The sequence below is a fragment of the Malus domestica genome, chromosome 10 (genome assembly GCF_042453785.1).
Source record: "Malus domestica chromosome 10, GDT2T_hap1".
Classification (NCBI taxonomy): Eukaryota; Viridiplantae; Streptophyta; class Magnoliopsida; order Rosales; family Rosaceae; genus Malus; species Malus domestica.
Window position 1 is genome coordinate 2508304 of NC_091670.1, and position 25217 is coordinate 2533520.

Genomic DNA, 25217 nt, shown 5'->3' on the forward strand with positions numbered 1-25217 from the left:
CACATATTATTCCCAACATCTTTTGGTCTCTTTCTACTTTTGTGCGAGTATTTTTCATCGTGGTTTCCATTAACTTTTCATTATTTTCCAATGGCATTGAGCACCCAAAGAGCCTCTGCATCTTTTCTCTCGAATGAATCAACTCCTCGATGGAAGTATGATGTGTTTTTGAGTTTTAGGGGTGTAGACACCCGTAAGGGTTTTGTATCCCATTTATACCATGAATTGTGGGAGTGCCAAGGAATTACTACTTTCTTTGACGATCAAGAGCTAGAAGAAGGAACAAGTATTCCTCTTGAGCTCCTGAGTGCGATCAAAGAATCGCATATTGCAATCGTTGTTCTCTCACCAAACTATGCTTCTTCCAAATGGTGCTTGGATGAACTTACAACCATTCTTCAGTGCATGGAAGCCAGGAACTCAGTTCTGCCGGTTTTTTATGAGACAGATCCATCTAACGTTGGAAATCAAAGGGGGTCTTTTGCCAAAGCCTTTGCTGAGCATGAAGAAAAGTTCACTAGTACCGAAGAGAAAAAGAAGGTGACCCAATGGAGAGAAGATCTAAAAAAAGTATCCAAAATTTCTGGGTGGCATTCGAAGGAATCTAAGTAAGCATGCATGAACAACTTTAATTTCCCATGTCTTAGTAGAGTCAAACTTGAATGCTTCGTTTATGATTTTTTTTTTTAAATTGGTTACTTTATATATACCTTGTAGGTGTGAAAGGGAGCTTATTGAAAAAATTGTCCAAAGCGTGTGGAGGAAAGTGCAATCGACATTCACGTTGTCAAACTCCTCACAGAAATTTGTTAGGGTTACTTCTAGGCTTGAGCAATTAAGTCTGCTATTAGCTCATGATGCCAATGATGTTCGTTTTATAGGGATAACGGGGATGGGTGGCATCGGTAAGACAACCCTTGCTAAGCTAGCTTATGATAAAATCTTCCATCATTTTGAAGTTCATTGCTTTCTTGGCAACATTAGAGAGGTTTCTAAAATAAACCGTACTCTAATTGGCCTTCAAAAAAGACTTCTTTTTCCAATGTTGAAGGCAAAGATTGAAGAAATTTGGGATGAAGAGTGCGGAATCATTTTCATTAAGAAGTGCTTACGCAATAAAAAGGTTCTTCTTGTCCTTGATGATGTGGATGATTTAAAACAACTTGAAGTACTGGCTGGAAATCAAAGTTGGTTTGGTATGGGAAGTAGAATTGTGATTACGACTAGAAATGAAGGGTTGCTGGTCCAACATGGTATAGCAACATCATATAAGATGCAGGGGTTGAATGACTGCGAAGCACTTGAGCTCTTTTGTCTGAATGCCTTTATGAAAGAACAACCCGAGGAAGATTTTTTGGAACTCTTTGAGCATTTCCTAAAATATGCCAGAGGCCTTCCACTAGTTCTTAAAACACTAGGGTCTTTTTTGTATACGAGAGGTCAAGATGCATGGAACAGTATGTTGGAAAATATTCATAGAATCCCTAATCCAACAATTTTCAATTCACTCAAAATCAGTTATGACGGACTAGAGGACATGGAGAAGAGAGTTTTTCTTGATGTTGCATGTTTCCATAAAGGGAAGTGCATGCAGCAACTTTTTCGAATACTAGACAATTCATTTGAAATTTCTAGTAGTGTTGTGATAGATCTACTAATTGAAAAATCTCTCTTAACTATTGAAGAATGCTTCCAATATGATAATTCAGCCCAGTACTGCATAGGTATGCATGATTTGATACAGGAAATGGCATGGACTATTGTTGGTCAAGAGTCTAAAGAGTCTGGTCTACGCAGTAGATTGTGGCTTCTCAATGACATTATCCATATACTCACGACCAATACGGTAAGAAGTTATGTAAATTCCAAGTTCAAAACAAGTTATGATTTCTTTTAATGCAATATATTAGAATGTTAAATTTACGTTTCCTACATTCTTGGTTATTAGGGAACGAGAGCTATTGAAGGTATAGTCTTACAGTTACCCGAAATAGAAGAGGTAGTGCATTGGAATTGTGAAGCCTTCTCTACTATGCATGGATTGAGGTTTTTAGAATTCGACAATTTGATCATTTCTTCAAGTCCCAAATTTCTTCCATGTTCCTTGAGAATTATGATTTGGAGTTGGTATCCTTCCAAGTCTCTTCCACCAAGCTTTCACCCACGTTTCCTTACTGAACTAAGAATGCCTCATAGCAAACTTGTTCGTTTATGGGATGGAAAAGAGGTAAGAGTGTGTGTGTGTATAATTTTTTTTTGAACAATCGATATCATCTACAATATGGGCCGGGGGGGGGGGTGGGCTTAGCTTGATAATGGGCTAACAATAATGTGGTTCAAGTTCGTCTTTGGCGAGAAACGAACCAAAGACCTCTCACTTACCAGTGAAGAGAAATATCACTAGACCGTAGTACTAAGTGATGGTAAGAGTATATTGAATGAAGGCTACTTTACATATGTTTAAGGGTCATTTTGATTGCGGTCCATAGTCAACTCAACTGTTACATTAAAACCTTATTGTTTTTCAATATTTGATAAGATTCTTTGAGTTTGTACACCTTAACATTTTAGTATTTATTATACTTCCATGTCATTTTTTTATTTTTAAATTTAAAATTGTTGATTAAAGTCCAACATTGATAACACCCTGCCTTGTTTTCTTTTTCATTTCAAAATTGCTCTAATTACCAACATTCAAAGGATTTAAATCCAAGAATTAATGTAATTCGAAATTCTAATAATTATGAAATTCAGTCCATCATCAAATCTGAAAAAAAAAATTATGAAATTGTAAAAATCCCAAAATTTTTGGAGTGGTGTTGAGGGAAATAATTATATATATTTATCATCAAATTGTGCACAAATTTCTGAAAATTTTATCTGTTAAGTGAAACAGTGTACTTAGATTTTAGGACCTAAATAAGATTACTTTTAGATTATAACATACATGGTTTTCTCTATCCAATTTAAGTCCCTATTTTAAAATCTTAACGCAATGTCATATTTAGTTGCCTCTATCACATATTACAAACTTGCCATCCACATTTCCCTATTCAATTCAAAATTAAGACTAAAAATTGGAAATTGACTTTCACACTCAAATCACCAATTAATGCACTTAAATCAAAATTCTAAAATTTTAAAATTTTTGGAAAGTACTCATAGGTACAAGAAAATAAATGAAATTTTTTATATTGATTAATTGTGAATATAAACGTGAATAACAAAAATACATTTACAAAAGAAAAGCAAAACATCATCACTAACACAATTCCCATCTCCATAAGAAGAAAAAAAGAACACCCATAAAAATTATAAGTACATTAACAAAGTGCTATAAATGGGTACGGAAGTATAAGTGCATAAGCATAGGTACGGAAGTGTAAGTGCATAAGCATAGGTACGGAAGTATAAGTGCATAGGCATAGGTGCGGAAGTATAAGGGCATAAACATAGGTACGAAAGAATAAATGCATAGGCATAGGTACGGAAGTATAAGGGCATAAACATAGGTACATAATTTCGGTATGCAAACTTTGGTCCATGTATCTTCATATAAGTATACAAATCATAGATTTAAAAATACGTACTTGTCAATCTCCATAGATAAAAAATTATCATACACGAAAAAACACAATTCATAAGCAAAAAATAGATTTGCAAACATTAGTTGTTCCATAATGCAAGAAACATACGAATCATGAGAATATATAATTGAGAGAGATAAGAGATAATATAAAGGAGAAATGTATAAGTGAGTTGGACATGTTGCTCTTCATAAATGAAACCTTATTGTGCAACTCGTATAGACATTTTGTAAATTTTTTTTTTATTGATTTCAAAATAAACATGAAAGCTCAAAGGCAACTCCTATATAGAAAGTTGTTGAGTTGAATATGAAGTCAAATGATCAAAATTAAATATTAGATCTTACACTCCGTTTTTTTGAAAATTAAATCTTGTGAAAGATGTTAATCTAGTTTTCTATTAAATTTATTATGGGTACATACAAAAGCAATTTAACCATGGACTTGACAAAAAAAAGTACCAATGAACATTAAAAAAAATTGTGCGTACCCAAAACACATAAATATCAATGGGTACATATATTGAATTTACAAGAAACTTATAGTTAACATTGTACCCAAATAAAAATAAATACAAGAGGAAAAACTCATGGGTATATGTAAAAACTCAAGGAAAAGAATGTACCACATTGTTTTGTAGGCATGCATATGGGTACATAAAAATGCAACCACCAAACCATTATACCTAATTTTCTCAGAAAAAAAAAACATTGTAACCCATATCTCAAAATGTATAATGAAATTGTGCTCACAAAACATATTGTACCAATAGATATATTTGAATGAAATAATATGCAGAATAAATTTGTACCCATAAAATAATAAAAGTGTAGCGAACCATAGATTGAACCATCAAGATTAATAAAGGAAAGAAACAATAAAAAGAAGAAAAAAAAAGGAGAGAGTGAGGGGTAGGTTTGGCGTCTGGTTGATGAAGGAGCGTAAGGGATTGAGTAGTATTCATCTTCACTTGTAAGTAAGAGATCTTAGGTTCGATGTTTGTCAAATGCGAATTTAAACCACATTATTAATTACTCATTGTGAGCCTAAACTCACTTCCTCTTCCTTAACGTAGATAATATAGTTTGTTAAAAAAAAAAATAGAACGGTAAGGTTTTTGGAAGCTTATATATTATTTCTTGTATGGTGCAGAACTTCCCCAAGTTGAAATATATTGATCTGATTAAGTCAAATAAATTGATCGGCACCCCAGATTTCACTGGTATTCAAAATCTCGAGGAGTTGGTTCTTGAGGATTGTACGAAGTTAGTTGAGATTCATCTATCTATTGCAGTTCTTAAAAAACTTAAAGTTTTGAATCTTCGTGGCTGTAAAAGTATTAAGAGACTCCCAAGTGAGGTAGAAATGGATTCTCTTGAATATTTAGATCTTACCGAATGCTCCAAAGTGAAAAGGATTCCAGAATTTTCGAACCAGATGAGAAGTTTGTCCAAGCTTTTATTAGGTGGGACTGCGATTGAGAAATTACCTTCATCGATTGGACATCTGGTTGGACTTACTGTACTGGGTATCATTAAATGCAGAAATCTGTTGGATATTCCTATTGAGATTTGTAATTTGAAATCTCTTAAAAGGCTGCTAATCGGCCGAAGTTTGAAAATCGAAAAACCCCCAGGGAAAAGCGGTATAAGAGAGCCGTTTGTTTATATGAAAAATCTGAGATCTCATTGGTTTGGTGGATCAATTGCTAAACCAAGGGATGATTGGGGCCTTCTCCGCTTACTTGGAATTAGAAAGAGCGATGAGCCTTGTTGGGGTTTGGTGTTATCTTCTTTATATCATTTCCGTTGTCTGGAGGACTTACAGCTACGTTATTGTGATCTTGGTGAAGGTGATATCCCTGATGATATTGGTTGCTTGTCCTCTTTACGAAAGTTAAATCTTTGTGGAAACAATTTTGTTACCCTTCCAGCAAGCATCAAATGCCTTTCTCGACTTGAGTCTCTTTGTTTGGAGGCGTGCGAAAGACTTGAGCAACTGCCAGATCTTCCATCAAATAGCAAATTACTCGTAAATGTAAATCATTGTACTTCATTGAAAAGGTTGTCGGATCCATCCAAGTTGGGCAGCAGATTCGCCAATTTGTATGATTTTAATTTCAGTTCTATGAATTGCATTACACTGGTGGAAGATGGAGACTGGATTAATACAATATATTCAAGGATCGTGAAATACGCCACTCAGGTACTCTCTCTCTCTCTCTCTCTCCCTCTCTCTCTCTCTCTCTCCCTCTCTCCCTCTCTCTCTCCCTATATATATATATATATGTAATGGTTCTTTGGCAGGGACTCTTTCTTGATTGGTACAATAATTATATTGTATGCCCCGGAAAGGTGATTCCGAAGTGGTTCAACAATCAAACTGTGGGACATTCGCTAAATGTGGAGCTACCTCCCCAATCATGTAGCAGCTGGATGGGGATTGCTTTTTGTGTTGTTTTTGCACAAGATAAGGAAACCTTGGGAATTCCAGCTGGCCTTCTCTATTATCAATGCAGGATTCGGGATTCACCTTGGACTAGATGTACGCATTGGTATCCTGATATAAGGCCTCTTGTGTCGGAACACCTTTGGGTATTCTTTTTACGTCACGTAATATGTCATCAAGAACAGTTTCTATTTGAAACTTGTTATTGCGAACCGGGTATGACTGAACCCAAAGGAGGCTTGAATATGGTGAAGAAGTGTGGGGCTCGTTTGGTGTACAAGAAAGATTTGGAAGAACTCAACCGAACACTGAAAATCTTGAAACGAACACATGACTATTGTGAAGAGGCAGCTTCAAGTCAAAGTCCTACTTTTGAAGAACATACCCGCAAAAGGCAGAAGGAAGACGAATAATTGTTTTATGTTTTGTTAACCATTCAATGCCTCAGAGCTGTACTCGAAAGCTTTTCTCAGAATCCATATTAGTAAGTCACCATCTCAATCCCAGCATAACCTACATAATATCTGAGTATTATTTTTTTCCTCTTTTGAGCTATAAAATTTTAATTTCCTAGCCATGCAGATTGGAGAGCTTAAGCAAAATTAATAATGCAAGACTATCGATGTTATAGAAATTAACACAAGCACTAATTGTTCAGTTGATCTCTTTCTCTCTTCTGCTTTTTCTGTCCTTAAATTCTGTCTGCCTCCTGTGTTTTGCCATCTTAGCCAATGCCATTCAAGTAGGGAGGAGGGAAGGGGAGAGAGAATAGGAAGGAAGAGAAGGAGAATCATCCTCCATATATTATATGCACTTGAATAAAACATGTTTGTTTAAATACAATCAAGTTAGATCCTGCAGTGAAGCCTAAATATGTTTGTACATTAAATAATGTGTCTCTCATTTGTGCCAGAGATTCAACCAAAAGAGATGCAGAGTCGTAGTATGTAAAGAAGATGTTCAATTAATGATTGGGAAAAGTAAGCAATGTCTTGGATGCATTCAGACAATTTTAAATTTGACTAGATCATAATATTTTTGTTTGGGTGGTGCTATCCACAAAACAAGGATCCTCTCTGGATTTTCTTTATGAGGATCCGAGGGATCAATCAATTTTGTCTGTTCATCGTACATTGTGCGGTTAGAAATCATTTAAAATTTAAAATTTAAAATTTAAAATTGAATATAAATAGTACCTAACGAAAACTAACCGTACGATATACGATGAACGAACAAGATTGATTGATCTTCCAGATCCCCACAAAGAGGATCCAAAGAGGATCCCTGTTCCTATCCACACACCTCTCTTAATTTTCAACTGTCACATCGAATGAATTAAATAATATCAAAGAACTGAAATTAATAGGGTGTGTGTGGAAGGTAAAAAAGGGTCATGCATACATGAGATGTTTATCTTTTAGGATTTAAATAAAATTGTAAAGTAGTGTTTGGCGTTAACAAAAAGTGGAATGATATTATGTGGATGTAAGATTGGGAAGCAAAATATATTGTGATAGTTTGCAGCATCGGCCGAATTGAAGCAAAACTTATTATGGTATGAACAAATAAGTAGCTTCAGACATAAAACTAAAAGTGCTTGAGCAGTGCCGATCATGATATCTGAAAACCGATAAGGAAGCTGTAACAATGTTGTGCTGTGAACCCTTTCTTTATTGCAAATATTGATAATTTTGAACTCAAACTAAAAGTAGATTCTTATACGCAACTAAAATGTGTATTTATTTATGTGCAGAATGAGAAGAAATTTATCATACTGGGTTTATTTTGGCTTTGATTATTTTCCAAATTAAACTTCAGCTGCAAATATTGCCGAACCGAACCATTTTAAACATGGTTGGAACTCGGTAGCTGATTTTTTGTGCTTAAATAAATAAACTGTCTTAAAACTGCGCTAAGAAAATAATTTGGCTCGTGATAAGACCATGACTTCATGAATGCTTATATTTATGATTTTTTTCATTCAAAGTAAAGAATAAGCCCGCGTGTCTAGCAAATTCAGAAAAAGTGTTAATGACTACCGATTATTTCTTACCTCCGATCTTGTGCAAACAGAAAGAAGTAGATTAAATCGAAAACTCTATGTTTTAATTTTCCAAAAGAAGCTTGTTCTCTGCCTCCAAGACCTCATGGGCGTTTTCAATACCATTTCTTTTTGTACAGTTTCTGAGTTTTTTGCACATGCCTCAATGCAACTTATTGAATTGTAAGTTGTGAGCTGATTAATATTAGAAAATAAGTTTTGATTTTAAACGGTTTATTCACTTGTGTCAAAGAATGACAAGTGTAAGGTTCTTAATGTAAGGCCATGAGTGCCATGTGTTAGAATCCTAGATTATAAGAAGATGTATGGTTGAGATCTCTTGATGAATGTGTGAGCTCCACCTACATAACAAAACCGTTATAATGCACGGTAGTGTGAACAGGAGAGAGAAATGAATTACCCCTCTGCGACTTGCAGAGGTTGAAGCTTTCAAAATTCCTTCTGAAAATTATTTCTGTTATATTCGATTGTTCTTGTTAATCTTCTTCTTCGAACCAATACAGATTATCATCCATTCTAACAGAAGTTGCTTAATTATATAGTTAATTGAGATTAAAGAATAGTGATTAATTAGCTTCAAAGCAAGGATTCAAAGAATCAAAAGATGCGCTTTGGTGAAAAGCAATATGGTCAAACATAGCGGGTACACATGCATACGATGCACCAATTTCAAATTGCTTAAAAGTGGAGAGAGAGAGAGAGAGAGAGAGAGAGAAGAGTGATATTAAAGTGAAGATTCGAACTCTTGATTTATATAACTAAACACTGAGATAAACTAATAAAGATTGTAAAAGTTAAAATAAATTGTCTAGATTTCTCCATCGTTCACACCAAACATAAAGCTTCAGAGAGCATCTCACTTAGCAATTTTCAATACTCTTTTTTCCTCTTTGATAAAAATAAACAAAATTATACAGAAGAAAATAAAAAGAATTCATACATGTGCTTGCAGAAGAAAAATTGGTGCTCTGCGGGACCCACAGGCAATGGTGTCGTGCTCCTTCTTTCCTGATTCTCTCGTGCATGCTTTTTCCCCCTCCTCTTTGATGGACACCTAATCGTACGGTTTATTAATTTTAAAATCAAATTACTTAAAATACACAGGATTAATTATTTTAATTTTGAACGATGACGTGGCAAGATCAAAGCCGGCTAGGCCCCCCTTCGACCAGACCGATAGTCCACACCGTACGAATATACCTGAGGCTAAAATGCGGGCGTGGCACACAACGTGCACGTGAGCGCAGCGAAACAAAACCCGGACGCGTCCCCGGTCAAAAAACCGGATTTGTTAATCGGCGACAGGTCCGAACTTTGGAATTGGGGGCATTGGTTCTGGTTGGAGGTCTTCGGTCAAAAAAGAAAAAATAACGCAAAAACAATTTCTTTCGAAATCTTTTCTACTTCCAAGGTAGAGAAAGATGACACATCCCAACAAGGAAGCTTTCAGGAAATTTCTCATAGTCGGTCTTCCACTTTTTATTTTTTATTTTTTAGAAAGAGTGATGTTATTCATATTATATTTATATATTACATTTTTATACAATTTTAGATGATATTTGATGTGAATAATCACATTATTTAAATTAATCAGATTTTTAAATTTAGTTTATTATTTAATAAATTAATAATTAAGAAAAACTAGTTAATTAAATGATAATTATAGACGAGTCTTTTTCCTTCATTTACTTGAATTTTGTAAATTTTTTAAATAATATACCTGTCCACGTCAAATACCACCTAAAATAATATAAAAATATAATATAAAAATATAATATGAATAACATTATTTTTGTGAAAACCCACACTAAACCGTGCACGTTTGTTAACGTTTTCTCTTCAGCATTTCACTATGACCCACACGAAACCGTGTGGTCACCACCACCACCAACGGCCATGATTGTTTGCCCTCTCACTTTTTATGCTCTCTCATACCGTTTTGTTGTGTGGTCACGGTTAAGTAAGGTTAAATTTTATATTATTATATATTTTTTATTATTTCTATAAAAGAAACAATATAAAATATTGACGTGATTTAATCATGACCACACAAAACATAAAGGCATGGAAGGACATGGAAAATGAGAGGGCATGCAATCCTTATCCACCACCACCACCAACACCACCACTACCAGTACAAGAAGAGATTTTTCAGTGTTCTTATTTTATGAAATGGTATATTATGTGTCCTTATATAAATAATAAATTATATATGTTAAAAAATTAATAACTTAAAAATTAAAAATTTTCTCCCGCATAAAAACATGCGACCATTGTTCCGTCACAACTAAAAATTTTCCCAGTACAAGTAGTTGATTGTCCATCTCTCTCCCATTTGTTTCCATTCCTACCTTCTCTCTCAACTTCGTCTCTTCCTACAACTTTGCTGTGAGAATCTTGAGTGTGATTTTTCTGCTTCTTTTCTTGTCATTTCTCACTTCTCTCTGCCTGTGTAAGTTTTGTTGATTCAGTATTTTGATTTTGTGATATTTGCTTTGAGTCCTTAATCTCGTTTTCTTTATATACATTTTCAATTACCAAAACAAGATTTAAAGTTTCTATTTTCCTTTTCACTGCTCATTTTTATTTTACTTGTTAGTTTTTGTTTCTCTTTTTTGTTTGCAGAACCCTTTTTCCAGTAGTAACTGAATCTGTTCAACGGCCGAAACTGAGTTATCGAGGACGGTGAGATCAAATCGAATTGACAAATATGTCTTGGTACTGAGTTACATATCTGACCACAGTGAGTCCCATTTTAAGAAGATTTAAAGTTTCAAATTTTCAATTTTTTTTTTTAATGTTAAAACGTTAATCTTCCATCTATTTACTTTTTCATTCAGTTACTGTTCGGAGTACTCGATTTACAGCAACTGTTTTTTTTTCCGATGGCATTGAGCACCCAAAGAGCCTCTGCATCTTTTGTTTCGAATGAATCCACTCCTCGATGGAAGTATGATGTGTTTTTGAGTTTTAGGGGTGTAGACACCCGCAAGGGTTTTGTATCTCATTTATACCGTGAATTGTGCAAGTGCCAAGGAATTACGACTTTCTTTGACGATCGAGAGCTTGAAGGAGGAACAAGTATTCATCTTGAGCTCCCGAGTGCGATCAGGGAATCGCATATTGCAATCGTTGTTCTCTCACCAAACTATGCTTCTTCCAAATGGTGCTTGAATGAACTTACAACCATTCTTCAATGCATGGAAGCCAGGAACACAGTTCTGCCAGTCTTCTATGAGACAAATCCATCTGACGTTGGAAATCAGAGGGGGTCTTTCGCCAAAGCCTTCGATGAGCATGAAGAAAAGTTCATTAGTACCGAAGACAAAATGAAGGTGACCCAGTGGAGAGAAGCTCTGAAAAAAGTATCCAAAATTTCTGGGTGGCATTCGAAGGAGTCTAAGTAAGCATGCATGAACAACTTTAATTTCCCATGTCTTAGTAGAGGTAAACTTGAATGCTTCGTTTATGTTTTTTTTTATTGGTTATTTTTATACCTTGTAGGTGTGAAAGTGAGCTTATTGAAAAAATCGTCCAAAGCGTGTGGAGGAAAGTGCAAGCTACATTCACGTTGTTAGATTCTTCACAGAAATTTGTTGGGGTTAATTTTAGGCTAGAGCAACTAAGTTCGCTATTAGCTCATGATGCCAATGATGTTCGCTTTATAGGGATAACGGGGATGGGTGGCATAGGTAAGACAACCCTTGCTAAGCTAGTTTATGATAAAATCTTCCATCATTTTGAAGTTCATTGCTTTCTTGGCAACGTTAGAGAGGTTTCTAAAATAAACCGTACTCTAATTGGCCTTCAAAAAAGACTTCTTTTTCCGATGTTGAAAGAAAAGATTGAAGAAATTTGGGATGAAGGGTGGGGAAGCATTTTCATTAATAAGTGCTTAAGCAATAAAAAGGTTCTTCTCGTACTTGATGATGTGGATGATTTAAAACAACTTGAAGTACTGGCTGGAAACCAAAGCTGGTTTGGTATGGGAAGTAGAATTGTGATTACGACTAGAAATGAAGGGTTGCTAGTCCAACATGGTATAGCAACATCATATAAGATGCGGGGGTTGAATGACTGCGAAGCACTTGAGCTCTTTAGTCTGAATGCCTTTAGGAAAGAACAACCCGAGAAAGACTTTTTGGAACTCTCAAAGCATTTCCTAAAATATGCTAGAGGCCTTCCGCTAGTTCTTAAAACATTAGGGTCTTTTTTGCATACGAGAGGTCAGGATGCATGGAAGAGTACGTTGGATAATATTCATACGGTTCCAAATCCAACAATTTTCAATACACTCAAAATCAGTTATGACGGACTAGAGGACATAGAGAAGAGAGTTTTTCTCGATGTTGCATGTTTCCACAAGGGGAAGTGCATGAAGCGAGTTATTCAAAAGCTAGACAATTCTTTTGAAATTTCTAGTAGTATTATGATAGATCTACTAATTGAGAAATCTCTCTTAACTATTGAAAAACGCGTCCAATATGATAAATCAGCCAAGCACTTCATAGGGATGCATGATTTGATACAAGAAATGGCATGGACAATTGTTGGTCAAGAGTCTAAAGAGCCCGGTCTACGGAGTAGGTTGTGGCTTCCCAATGACATTTTTCATATATTCACGACCAATACGGTAAGAAATTATGTAAATACCAAGTTCAAAAGATGATATGATTTCTTTTAACGCAATATACTTAAATGTTAAATTTACATTTCCTACATTCTTGGTTATTAGGGAACGAGAGCTATTGAAGGTATAGTTTTACAGTTGCCTGTAATAGAAGAGGTGCACTGGAGTTGTGAAGCCTTCTCTAGTATGCATGGACTGAGGTTTCTAGAATTCGACAATTTGATCATTTCTTCAAGTCCCAAATTTCTTCCATGTTCCTTGAGAATTATGGTTTGGAGTTGTTATCCTTCCAAGTCTCTTCCACCAAGCTTTCACCCGCGTTTCCTTACCGAACTAAGAATGCATCATAGCAAACTTGTTCGTTTATGGGATGGAAAAGAGGTAAGAGTATATTGAATGAATGCTACTTTAACATAATTTTTTATGAATTGTTTTATACACACGCCACATTTTTTTTACCACTCCCCACGTGCTCAATACACCCCATATCCATTTTTTTAATTAAAATTTATCTTACCACAACCCACTTGCTTTCCAAAACTACCCTCACACCCCATACTCTTTGTCAATTAAGGATTTTTTAGTTTCATTTTCTATAGATTTTGGGGTTTTTGTCAATTAGTGTGCCCTACCTATATTAGAGAGATGCTATAATTAATTGTATAAATAAGTGGTAAATATAGCATTACTCTTTTTTCAATGTCAAATAGAATTGTAAGGTTTTTGGAAGCTTATATATTATTTCGTGTATCGTACAGAACTTTCCCAAGTTGAAATGTATTGATCTGAGCTACTCAAATAAATTGATCCGTACCCCAGATTTCAATGGTCTTCAAAATCTTGAGGTGTTGATTCTTCGGTGGTGTAAGAATTTAGTTGAAATTCACTCATCATTTGCAGTTCTTAAAAAACTCAAAGTTTTGAATCTTCGTGGCTGTACAAGCATTAAGAGCCTCCCAAGTGAAGTAGAAATGGATGCTCTTGAGTTTTTAAATCTTTCCAGATGCTCCAAAGTGAAAAAGATCCCAGAATTTTCGAACCAGATGAAAAGTTTGTCCAAGCTTTTTGTACGTGGGACTACGATTGAGAAATTACCGATTGAACATCTGGTTGGCCTTACTAAACTGAGTATCAGTAAGTGCAAAAGAGAGCCGTTTGTTAATATGAAAAATCTCAAATTTCTTCGGCTTTCCGGACAACTTGCTAAACCAAGTGATGATTGGGACCTTCTCCGTTTGGTGTTGTCTTCTTTATATCATTTGCGTTGTTTGAAGGTGTTACGACTACGTTATTGTGATCTTGGTGAAGGTGATATCCCCAATGATATTGGTTGCTTGTCCTCTTTAAAAGAGTTAGATCTTCGTGGAAACAATTTTGTTACCCTTCCAGCAAGCATCAAATGCCTTTCTCGACTCGAGCGTCTTTACTTGGTCGGGTGCGAAAGACTTGAGCAACTGCCAGATCTTCCGTCAAATAGCAAATTACACGTATATTTATTTGATTGTACTTCATTGAAAAGGTTGTCGGATCCATCCAATTTGTATGATTTTGCTTTCAGTTCTGTGAATTGCATTACGCTGGTGAAAGATGAAAACTGGATCAAAACAATATATTCAAGGATCGTGAAATACGCAATTGAGGTACTCTCTCTCTCTCTCTCTCTCTCTCTCTCTCTCTCTCTCTCTCTCTCTCTCTCTCTCTCTCTCTCTCTCTCTCTCTCTCTCTCTCTCTCTCTCTCTCTCTCTCTCTCTCTCTCTCTCTCTCTCTCTCTCTCTCTCTCTCTCTCTCTCTCTCTCTCTCTCTCTCTCTCTCTCTCTCATATAATGATTCTTTTGATGCAGAAAATCTATCGTTTTTATGATCATATTGTGTGCCCCGGAAAGGGGATTCCCGAGTGGTTCAACAATCAAACTTTGGGACATGCGCTAGATGTGGAGCTACCTCCGCAATCGTGTAGCAGCTGGATGGGGATTGCTTTTTGTGTTGTTTTTGCACAACCTAAGGATATCTTGCGTCTTCTTCAAAAACAAAAGGAGAACTTCCTAAATGTAGAGTACCTTGAACATGATGGATTCTCGATTCGGTGTTTACCTCGGACTAACCGTAAACAGAGTACATGGAGTACAAGATGCTTTACATGGCCTCTTGTGTCTGAACACCTTTGGATATTCTATTTGCCTCGCAAACAATGTCTTCAAGAACAGTTTCTATTTGAAACTTATTATAAACTCGGAATGAATAAATCCAAAGTTGGCTTGAATATGGTGAAGAAGTGTGGGGCTCGTTTGGTGTACAAGCAAGATTTGAAAGAACTCAAACGAACACTGAAAATCTTGAAGTGAACATACGAATATTGTGAAGAGGCAGCTTCAAGTCAAAGTCGTAGTTTTTGACGACAAAGAACATACCCGCAAAAGGCAGAAGGAAGACAAATAATTGTTTCATGCTTTTTTCAACCATTCAATGCCTCAGAGTTTACTCAGAATCCATGTAAGTCACCATCTGAATCCCAGTATAACCTACATAATATTTTAGTTTTACTTCTTAATTCTTTTGAGCTATAAAATTTTAACTAGCAACTGTGCCCGAGCAATGCTACGGGTTTTAAAACCGTATAAACATGCAGAAAGTTCTAAATACCTACAGTATGAAAAACTATTTACATTCATGTGAAAATCGATTTACAGTAACTAACATATAGGTGTCCAAGTGTCCATATCACAGTCATTGGTTTCTGGTGCGGAGTTCACAGATTACTACTGGTTTGAGCTGAAGAGTTGGATGAACTCGCTCTAAACTCCAATGATCTCTACACAGCTGCTTATCTGTCGGCAATTCATCATCAAGATAAATACACTTTTGACCTCAACTCTCCATTTATAACTCAATCTTTCACAGAAACCCAATAACTATCTACTCCTGCATGACCAGAACATAAATCTACCTTAATTATAGTTCTAAAACTGAATTCAACCCATAAATCCAATTCTAAATTACCAAACAATTAAAAAAAAAACTTTAGCATCAGATAACACTTCAAACAAACAAAAAGCACGATACAAAATCTTGCACCAATAGATCGAAACCCAAAAACAGATGATCAAAGCAAAAAGCTGGAAGCAAAAAGTATTTTACTTATGCAAAAGCTTGCATTTTTTTTATATCCAACACTCAAACTTGCATAAATCAAAGAAAAGTAAAAATTAAAATGTAGAGTTGTCCTCAAACATACTGTGTCGAAGCAAAGCGTAGAGGTTTGTGAAGCAAACAGCACATCAAAACAAATTGGAGGTCCCATAGCCTCCATTCCTCCTCCTCAGTCTAAAAAAATTACAAAAACATTTCAATAAGTACATTAACATTTCAAAAAAATAAGTTTTTGTTCATATATTTTGGTTCATACTATGTGAAAGGAGGCATTATCATATGTGTATTCTACAAAATTATATGGCATGTAAAAAAGAATATCCAGTCAAATGCCAGGCAAAAATTGAATATTCACAAAAAGTAACAGAACATTAGAAGTTAAAATTCAAAAAGAATCTAAACTATTTACCATTTCAGAATAACTTAAATATAGAGATCCTCATCATTTCATGTGTCCAGTCATCCATGCTAAATTCGGAAAATGAACGACATCCATATTAGAATAAAGCCATTGACCATTTTTTGATTTTCCGCCAATTAGGGCAATTGCATTGGCCCCTTTACATTGAAGGCTGAACCAATGCAATCTGAAAGGATAAAAAAAAAATAAAGGTCGTACCCAGTGCACAAGGCTCCCGCTTTACGCAGGGTCTGGGAGAGGTGAATGTCGACTAGCCTTACCCCCATTTATGGAGAGGCTGCTCCCAAGTCTCAAACCCGAGACCTACCGCTCATGGGCGAAGGCACTTGCCATCGCACCAAGAAACATGAAACATGAAAGCTCGGTACCATCTTTACTGAAAACAGTAAAAAGGAGTAACTAAACTTACGCCCTTAAGAACTATAAAAAAATGCCTCATCAAACATAAAACTCCACTTACTGATATGAGATGATTTGAGCTACCAAAGGAAAACTCTACTTACTGGGCATATCCAAATGTCATCCTTAAGATCAAAATAATTCCATATTCAGAATAAATTTATTGATGACAAAGTTTATCAAAGTTATATGAACCTGTGACTAAATTATGACATTATATGCTCTCAATGCCACACAAATTCGGATTGTCAACACTGCACTTTCGACAATGGGCGTAAAGAGTTTAGACCCTTTTTGAAATGGTAAATAATGCACAAAAAGATATAAACTATCTACCATTTCAAAATAACTTAAATTGCCGTACCGTAGAACAAAACCAGCGTTCTAGTTCTAGGATTCATATAACCGACCCCACTTAGTGGGAAAATGCTTTGTTGTTGTTGTTGTTGTTGTAGAACAAAACCACAACTTCAAATTCAAAAAATTAAACAACTAAATTTGCCCTAAAATGTTGTTTATACTTGTCATGCATATATATAGTGTTGAACCCAGAAGAAAAAATTTCTATAAATTCCACAACCCAGTAACCAAAATTGGAATAATAATTAAAAAAATCTACCAATTGTAGAGAGAGAGAGGAGACGTTGAGCATTCATGTGGAGAGAATCGTTGAGAGTAGGATCTTTGGGGCAAACCTGAGGAGATCGGGGATTGGGGATAATTCGGTTGAGACCAACGTCGAGGTCGGCCGTTGCCAGAATCGTAGAAGTCGTCGCCGGAAAATTGAAACATCAGAGAGAAGGCAGCGGTGAGTGGGTATTTTAGAGAGAGAAGCCAGAGAGAATCGAGCGGGAAGGAACTGGGAGAAGGGAGATTGGAACGATCTGGATGAAACCAGGTTTTTTCTGGAGAGACGCAGCGGATGAAAGCAAATAGAAATAATGACCACCAAGTATATAAGAGGGCAAAATGGGACTTAGGATAAATATTTGAGGCCAAAAATGGTAGTACACTGTTCATTTAGTTGAAAATGAGTTTTAGGATTCTTGGCAAGTGCTTTTAAATGACTGAAAACACTTATGGGTAAAATAGTTTTGAGTTCAAAAAATACTTAAATATTTCCTGCAAGAAGCGCTAGTTATGTAAGATTATTGATGTTAAATAACTTAACTCAATCACTACTTGTTCAATTGATCTCTTTCTTTCTCTTCTGCTTTTCTGCCCTTAAGTTCTCTATGCCTCTTGTGTTTGGTCATCTTAGTCAATACCATGAGCTATATATATTATATGCACTTGAATAAAACATGTTTGTTTAAATACAATCAGTGAGTACTTTTTTTTTTCCTTAGATCCAGCAATGAAGTCTAACTGTGTATATACATTAAAAAATGTGTTTCTCTTTTCTATGCCAGAGATTCAACCATAAGAGATGCAAAGTCGCAGAGTGGATTCTATTAGGTAGGACTAGGATAAGTCTCTTGTTACATTTTGTTTAATTTTAGTTTGCAGGAAATGCTGTAACATCGTTATACTGTGATACAATCGTATTGTACTTAGTTTTTCTCGAATGGCCTTGCGTACATGAGATGTTTACCTTTTTTTAGGATTTCATAGATAATTGTAAGAGTAAATTGTAGCAATAGTCCTTCAACTTTAACTCAATTTGAATAATAGTCTCACAACTAAAAATCCATTATCATTGGTCCCCCAACTCATCAAAACGTGCAGCTATGATCCCTCAATTAAAAATTCATTACCAATGATACCTTAAGTTTAATCCAACTGGAGAAATTGTCTTTCAACTTTAACCCATGTTGAGAAATTGTCCATCAACTTTAATCCAATTGTAGTAGTGGTCATTCCAACATCATTTTGACCAAATTCTGACGAAGTTGACGAAAATGATCATAGCTATACGTTTTGATAAGTTGAGGGACCAATTGTAATAGATTTTTTGTTGATGGATCATTGCTTTAATTTGATTAATGTTGAGAGACCATTTCTACAATTTACTCTAATTGTAAAGTATAGCATGGCGATGGCGTTGACAAAAAAAGTGCAATGATATATGTGTTCGGATGTAAGATTGGGAAGCAAAATATATTGTGATAGTTTCAGCACCAGCCGAATTGAAGCAAAACTTAGCATGCTATGAACGAATAAAGTAGCTTCAGAGACAAAGCAAGTGCTTGAGCAGTGCTGATCATGATATCTGAAAACCCCTAAGGAAGCTGTCATGGTTCTTTACATAAATGCAGGATATTCTGTAACAATGTTGTGTTTGTGAATCTTTTCTTTATTGTGGATACTGATAATTTTGAACTCAAAGTGAAAGTATATTCTTAATGGCGAGGCTAAGACGCAACAAAAAAGTGAATATCTGTTTCTGTGCAGATGAGAAGAAATTTATCATACCGGGTTAATTTTGGCTTCATCATTTTCAAAATGAAACTTCAGCTGCAGACGTTGGAATTTGGTAAGAATCTTTTTGTGCTTAAATGTTTTCTGTTATAGGTTCAATCTGTTAGACCAAGTCATAGTCCGCGTGCGGTTTCAAGAGTTCGTGATCAAGTCCAACTGTTATCCAACAAGAGTTAGTTTAGGTTAAGACTCTTTCAAATATTCCTTTCCATGTAAATCCAAGTTTGATCTTTCTGTTGTATCTTTGATTTTCAAATATCCTTGTAAATAGGGATTTCAGTTCCCTGATGTAATCTGGAATGCATTATAAATACATGCAGCCCATCACTGATTGGGTAATGCAATTGAAGTGAAACTGTGAGTGTTTGTAAGTTTTACATGGTATATGAGCCCTAGCAGTCTAACGACATATATCAGTTTTTTTTTTCTTCCATGGCCGATTCTAGCAACGGTGCTGCAACCCAAACCTCCAACCTCACAAATTCCACCATGAACCCCTTCTCGTCTTTGACCACAGTGGTGAATATTAAGCTGGTTCGGACCAATTATCCTCTATGGTTGGCTCAAATCTTACCTGTTCTCAAAAGTCGGGACCTGATGGGTTACGTCGATGGGACGGTTGTTTGCCCTCCCAAACAACTTTCTGGAAGTACAACTACCAATCCTGCGTACACAACATGGGTGCAGTACGATCAAATGATACTCAGCTGGATTAATGGATCGCTCACGCCGTCTATGCTCTCGGTCGTGGCCAGCAAGAGGACCTCTCGTGCTACCTGGGAGGCTCTTGAGCAACGGTATGCCTCTACGTCCCAGAATCGCATCTTGTTTCTGAGGAATGAACTTTTACAAACAAAAAAAGGTGATTTGTCAATTGCTGATTATCTTGATAAGATGAATGCTATTTCTGATAACCTTGCCCTAGCTAGCAAACCTATGGATGATGATGAACTTGTCCAGATTATCTTGAACAATCTTGGGCCTGCTTATGAGATGACAGTGAACGCTGCTCAGGCATGTGATACTCCAATCACGTACCCTACGCTTGAGGCGCTCTTATTGACAACTGAGAGGAGGATGACTGAGCAAGCTGCTCCACTCATGGAGGCTGCTCCTGTTAATGCCTTTGTCACTGCTAGAGGTCGTGGTGGACGATCTCGTGGAAATGGACGAGGAATGGCTCCGGCTGGACATGGTGGTGCTGCTGGAAACCAGCGCGGTGCCAATCCCCACAACAATTATTTTACTAACAGTGTGAGACCTAATTTTGCATGCAATGGTGAAAAGTTCAATAGTGCAGGAGAAAGGATTGTATGCCAAATTTGTGGAAAACAAGGGCATCCTGCCCTAGATTGTTACCAAAGAATGAATGCTGCGTATGAAGGAAGGATCCCAGCCAAGAAACTCACTGCCATGGCCACCTCTCCAATCACTCCTAACCGCCAAAACAATGGCCAGTGGCTGCTTGATACTGGCGCCAATGCCCATGTCACTCCAGATCTTCAGAATTTGGTTAATCCAAAAGAGTATCACGGTAATGAAAATGTGGGTGGAGTAGGTAATGATTCTGGAATTTCTATTTCTCATCTTGGTTCAAATACTTTACAAACTAAATCTTGCTCATTTGAATTGAAAGATATCCTAAGATGTCCCACGGCCTCCACACATATTATTTCTGCCCACAAATTTACCCTAGACAATCATTGCTATATACTTATTTTCCCTCATTTTATCCTTGTCAAGGACCTCAAGACCGGGAAGACGCTTTTTCACGGGAGATGTGAGAATGGCTTATACCCATTTTCAGGTGGCGGTGGACAGTTTAATTACCCTATTTCAGTGTGTGTAGGCGTTCGAGTTTCGGCTCAGAAATGGCATTCACGCCTTGGGCATCCTGCCTCGTCTATTGTCCAGTTTTTAATTTCAAATAAGAAAGTACCAATTCTTGGTGCTTCCAATGTCAAATTTTGTCAGTCATGTCCCTTAGGCAAGAGCACTAAATTACCTTTTAGTAGCTCGGAGTCTGTTTCCCAATTCCCTTTACAACTTTTGCATTCTGATGTTTGGTGTTCTCCCGTTAATTCAGTTGAAGGTTTTCGCTATTACATGTTATTTGTGGATGATTATTCTCGGTATTCTTGGGTTTTTCCAATGAAAACTAAATGTGAGGTCTTTGAAATCTTTGTGAAGTTTAAAGCACAGGTTGAAAATATGTTTAACAGTTCTATCAAAACTCTTCAATGTGATGAAGGTGGTGAGTATAAAAGTCATGTATTTCAAACATATCTTGCCACTCATGGCATTTCCCAAAGATTTTCGTGTCCAAAACATCCTGAACAAAATGGTATTGCCGAAAGAAAACATCGTCACATTGTTGAGACTAGTATTGTCATGCTTTCTCATGCACATATTCCAAATAAATATTGGGTGGATGCTTGTTTAACAGCTACTTATTTAATTAATAGGTTGCCAAGTCACAAGTCTCCCTATGAACAATTGTATGCCAAAATCCCAAAATATGAAACTCTTAAAGTGTTTGGTTGTCAATGTTATCCCTGGTTAGTGCCTTACGCACAAAATAAACTCCAACAAAAGTCAAAACCATGTGTGTTTTTAGGTTACTCACTGAATCATCAAGGGTACAAATGCTTAGATTTGTCCACGAGACGAATATATTTGTCTCGCCATGTCCTATTCGATGAGGACACTTTTCCATTTAAGGAACTCACATCTTCCCTGGGGAGCGTTGGATACACAGGTAGTATGACTTCCCCTGACTTATTATTTACGTTTCCGCTTTTATCTCCATCACCACAGTCCACTTTGTTACTTCCTAGTCCGCCTTCACAGGTCCCGCCTTCACAGGTCCTACCCCAACCAAATCCTATCTCTTCTGATATTCCTCAGTCAAATAACCTCATCCCAACCTCTAGTTTACCTGCTCCTCGTGACCCACCATCCCCAATGCCTTTAGAATCCTCTAGGTCTACCAACTCATCTTCAAATGAGCAAGAGGCGGTACCACTTCCTGAACTGAACCAATCCGTGTCAGTTGATGATCACGGTCCTACTTCCTCCACCCAACAGTCTGTGCCACCCGCAAGAATGACTACTCGTTCACAATCTGGCATTCAAAAGCGTAATCCCAAATATGCTTTGCATGTTAATATTAATCATTCTCTTGTTGAACCAACCTGTTTTAGTCAGGCCATCAAGAATCAGGAATGGAGGAATGCTATGGTTCAAGAGTTCAATGCCTTACAGCGGTGTGGTACCTGGAAGCTTGTTCCGTATCATTCACGAATGAACTTGTTGCCTAACAAATGGGTTTTCAAGCTTAAACAACGTGCAGATGGCTCAATTGAATGACATAAGGCGAGGCTCGTTGCAAATGGCTTTCATCAGAAGCCTGGCATTGATTATACAGAAACTTTTAGTCCCGTGGTGAAGCACAATACTATAAGGCTTGTTCTTAGTCTTGCGGTTTCACATCGATGGCCCATCAGACAGTTGGATGTACAGAATGCGTTCTTGCATGGATTTTTGAATGAGGATGTGTATATGCGGCAACCGGCCGGTTTTGTTGATCCGCAGTATCCTAATTATGTTTGCAAATTGCAAAGGAGTATCTATGGCTTGAAACAAGCTCCTCGAGCTTGGTTTCATAGGTTCTCGGAATTTTTGCTTCAATTAGGGTTTCAAGCATCCACTTGTGATTATAGTTTGTTTGTTTATAATCACAGAGGTGTTTACTTGATTCTTTTGATATATGTGGACGATATTTTGTTGACAGGAAATAGCTCACGGCAAATGACTTGCTTAATCAAAAAGCTAGGAACTTTGTTTTCCATGAAGGATTTGGGTCCATTACATTATTTTCTCGGAGTTGAAGTTAAATACGTGGATGATCAGATGCATTTGAGTCAAGCTAAGTATGCGTTGGATTTGTTGTAGCGTACCAAATTCTTGGATGCCAAACCGATTTCCACTCCAGTTTCTTGTGGCCAGAAATTGAGTGCTTATGATGGTGAGGCACATGACAGTCCAGACTTATATCGAAGTGTTGTTGGCGCACTACAATATCTTACCATTACCAGACCCGATCTTTCGTATGCTGTGAACCAGGTCTGTCAGTTCATGCACTCTCCAAAGACTACACATTGGACGGCAGTCAAGAGGATCCTTCGTTATGTTAAGGCCACGTACAATCATGGTCTTCTGTACAAACCTGGTAATACACATCTCACGGCCTTTTCAGATGCTGATTATGCTGGGAATCCTGATACTCGGCATTCCACTGGAGGTTTCTGCATTTACTTAGGCTCCAATCTTGTGTCCTGGAGTCCTATCAACAAACTGTCTAAAACTGCGCTAAGAATACAATTTAGCTCGTACTAAAACCATGACCTCACGAATGCTTCTATTTATGTTTTTTTCATTCAAAGAAAAAAAATAAGCCTGCATGTCTAGCTACTTCAGCCAAAGTGGAATGGATACTGATTATTTCTTACCTCCGATCTTGTGCAAACAGAAAGAAGTAGCATTATTCGAAGGCTATATGTATTAAGTTTCCAAAACAAGTTTGTTCTCTGACTCCAGGATCTCATGTTCGTTTTCAGTTACCTTTTTTTTCGTATTGTTTCTGAATTTTCTGCACAAGTTGCCAAAAGAGCTGAGGCTTTAGTTGTCCAATCTGTGACTACTCCAGAACATAACACAAAAACCAGAGTTGAAACAGTATATATAGTATATCCTATAAGAAATTGACCATTCTAGTATGAATTCAAACATGCGGTGCCAAGATAAAAAACATCTGCCCCATGCTTAACTTGATACGATCGACATCCACAATCTAGGTTTGTTTTCAGTCATTCTCTCCCCTCCCTCTCGCTCGTGGTTAGTGGATGCGACGAGATGTGCATGTTCTTCCAAAAGTGTTTTTCAAAAAGTTTTGGAGAGTTGCCAGTCTGTATTTTCTGTTGGCAGCTGTTTTGTTTGTCACTTCATTGGCTTCTTGTACTCTAATAGTTTGATTTCTTCTTTGGTCTTTGTAGTGGGGGCAAGCATGACTAAGGAGGCAATGGAGGATTAGCATAGATATTTGCAGGTAAAACAAATAAATACTGTAGAATATTCTTGTCAATTAATTTCAGCTTGTGTGCTCTTCTTCCATATGTTATCTTATATTCATCATTGTTCAAAATTTTAGCTTCATTGCAGAAGAAAATTAGTTTTGTTCAAAATTGACTCCTCAGTTTAGAATTTCGTCTTCCGTCTTTGAAATTCCGTATGATTGTAAACCCCTTTCACTTTCCTGTTCTTTCTTTATATTCATTGCATAAAGTTTATATGTATGAAACCCGATAATTTCTTGTACGTTAATCCGATGATTGCTTCATATGTGGTGACAGTTTTCGTCTGTCCTCCCTAGTACAATACATAATCTGTAGCTTAGAGGAGTATGAAGAACTAGCTTCTGTCGAGTAAACCTACAAGCTAACGTTGAGTCATGCTACGATTGTTGGTGTAGCTTGCTGCCTTTTGGAATGAAGCTTACTAGCTAGGTCAGTTTCACCACCCATTGACCGGTTCTTCTTCTTTGCCACAATTCAGTGCTTGTGTTGGGACGTGGAAGAATTCATGGAATGAAGAAGACGGTTGAGCTTGAGATGAGTGTGCAGTCCGAGATGCAAGTGTGCTATAAACACCAGATTTAACATTTGGAACACCGGCTTTCTCCTCGTCACCAACGGTGCATCAAGCATGTAAGCGACTGCAAGTTTGAAGATTTATGTTATTATTAAACCGCATTGTATTTGTAGCATGTATTAAGCGTACAAAGAAAGTAGGTATTTTGATTACTGAACCAGCTAGGAATTTCACATATTGAAAATGAGAGAGAGAGAGAGAGAGAGTAATCAATCGTCTTAACAATTTTTTTTTTTAGTGGAGCGATAGCGTTAGTTAAACGTTATATTAGTTACTGATTGAGTTTGAACTCACGCTATCATGTAAGGGCACAATACATTTCCACTAATGTTGTAAAGGGCCAACAAGTTTTGTTCATCTTTAATGACGTCAACAATTTGAAATTTTGGATAG

The 25217-nt window shown here is 36.6% G+C and overlaps 2 protein-coding genes and 1 long non-coding RNA gene across 10 annotated transcripts; 2 read left to right on the forward strand and 1 right to left on the reverse strand.

The window, feature by feature from the left end:
- The first annotated feature begins 41 nt into the window (after nt 1–41).
- Nucleotides 42–6637, forward strand: LOC103406409 (TMV resistance protein N-like). Its single transcript, XM_029109260.2, has 5 exons — nt 42–608; nt 718–1846; nt 1949–2227; nt 4740–5792; nt 5894–6637. The coding sequence occupies exons 1-5, from the start codon at nt 91–93 to the stop codon at nt 6446–6448; spliced, it is 3534 nt and encodes a 1177-aa protein (XP_028965093.1). The 5' UTR covers nt 42–90; the 3' UTR covers nt 6449–6637.
- Nucleotides 6638–10356: 3719 nt separating this feature from the next.
- LOC103436665 (TMV resistance protein N-like) lies at nt 10357–24984 on the forward strand. 8 transcript variants are annotated; one of them, XR_011572402.1, is made up of 11 exons: nt 10357–10549; nt 10723–10840; nt 10938–11500; nt 11602–12730; nt 12833–13108; nt 13486–14367; nt 14569–15217; nt 18107–18152; nt 19089–19170; nt 24170–24222; nt 24646–24984. XR_011572402.1 is itself a non-coding variant. In XM_070807123.1 (7 exons), exons 3-7 carry the CDS (start codon nt 10983–10985, stop codon nt 15067–15069), a joined length of 3306 nt encoding a protein of 1101 aa, XP_070663224.1. In that variant the 5' UTR covers nt 10357–10549; nt 10723–10840; nt 10938–10982; the 3' UTR covers nt 15070–15275. The 8 variants fall into 8 exon arrangements, 2 of the variants coding, with proteins under 2 accessions (XP_070663224.1, XP_070663225.1); XR_011572403.1 differs by lacking the exon at nt 10357–10549 and having other exon boundaries at nt 10562–10840; XR_011572404.1 differs by lacking the exons at nt 19089–19170; nt 24170–24222; nt 24646–24984 and adding an exon at nt 18299–18405.
- LOC139188963 (uncharacterized) lies at nt 15030–15552 on the reverse strand. Its single transcript, XR_011572406.1, has 2 exons — nt 15423–15552; nt 15030–15246 (listed from the first exon to the last, which is right to left on the reverse strand). It is a non-coding gene; the product is annotated as an uncharacterized lncRNA (long non-coding RNA).
- Nucleotides 24985–25217: the final 233 nt, after the last annotated feature.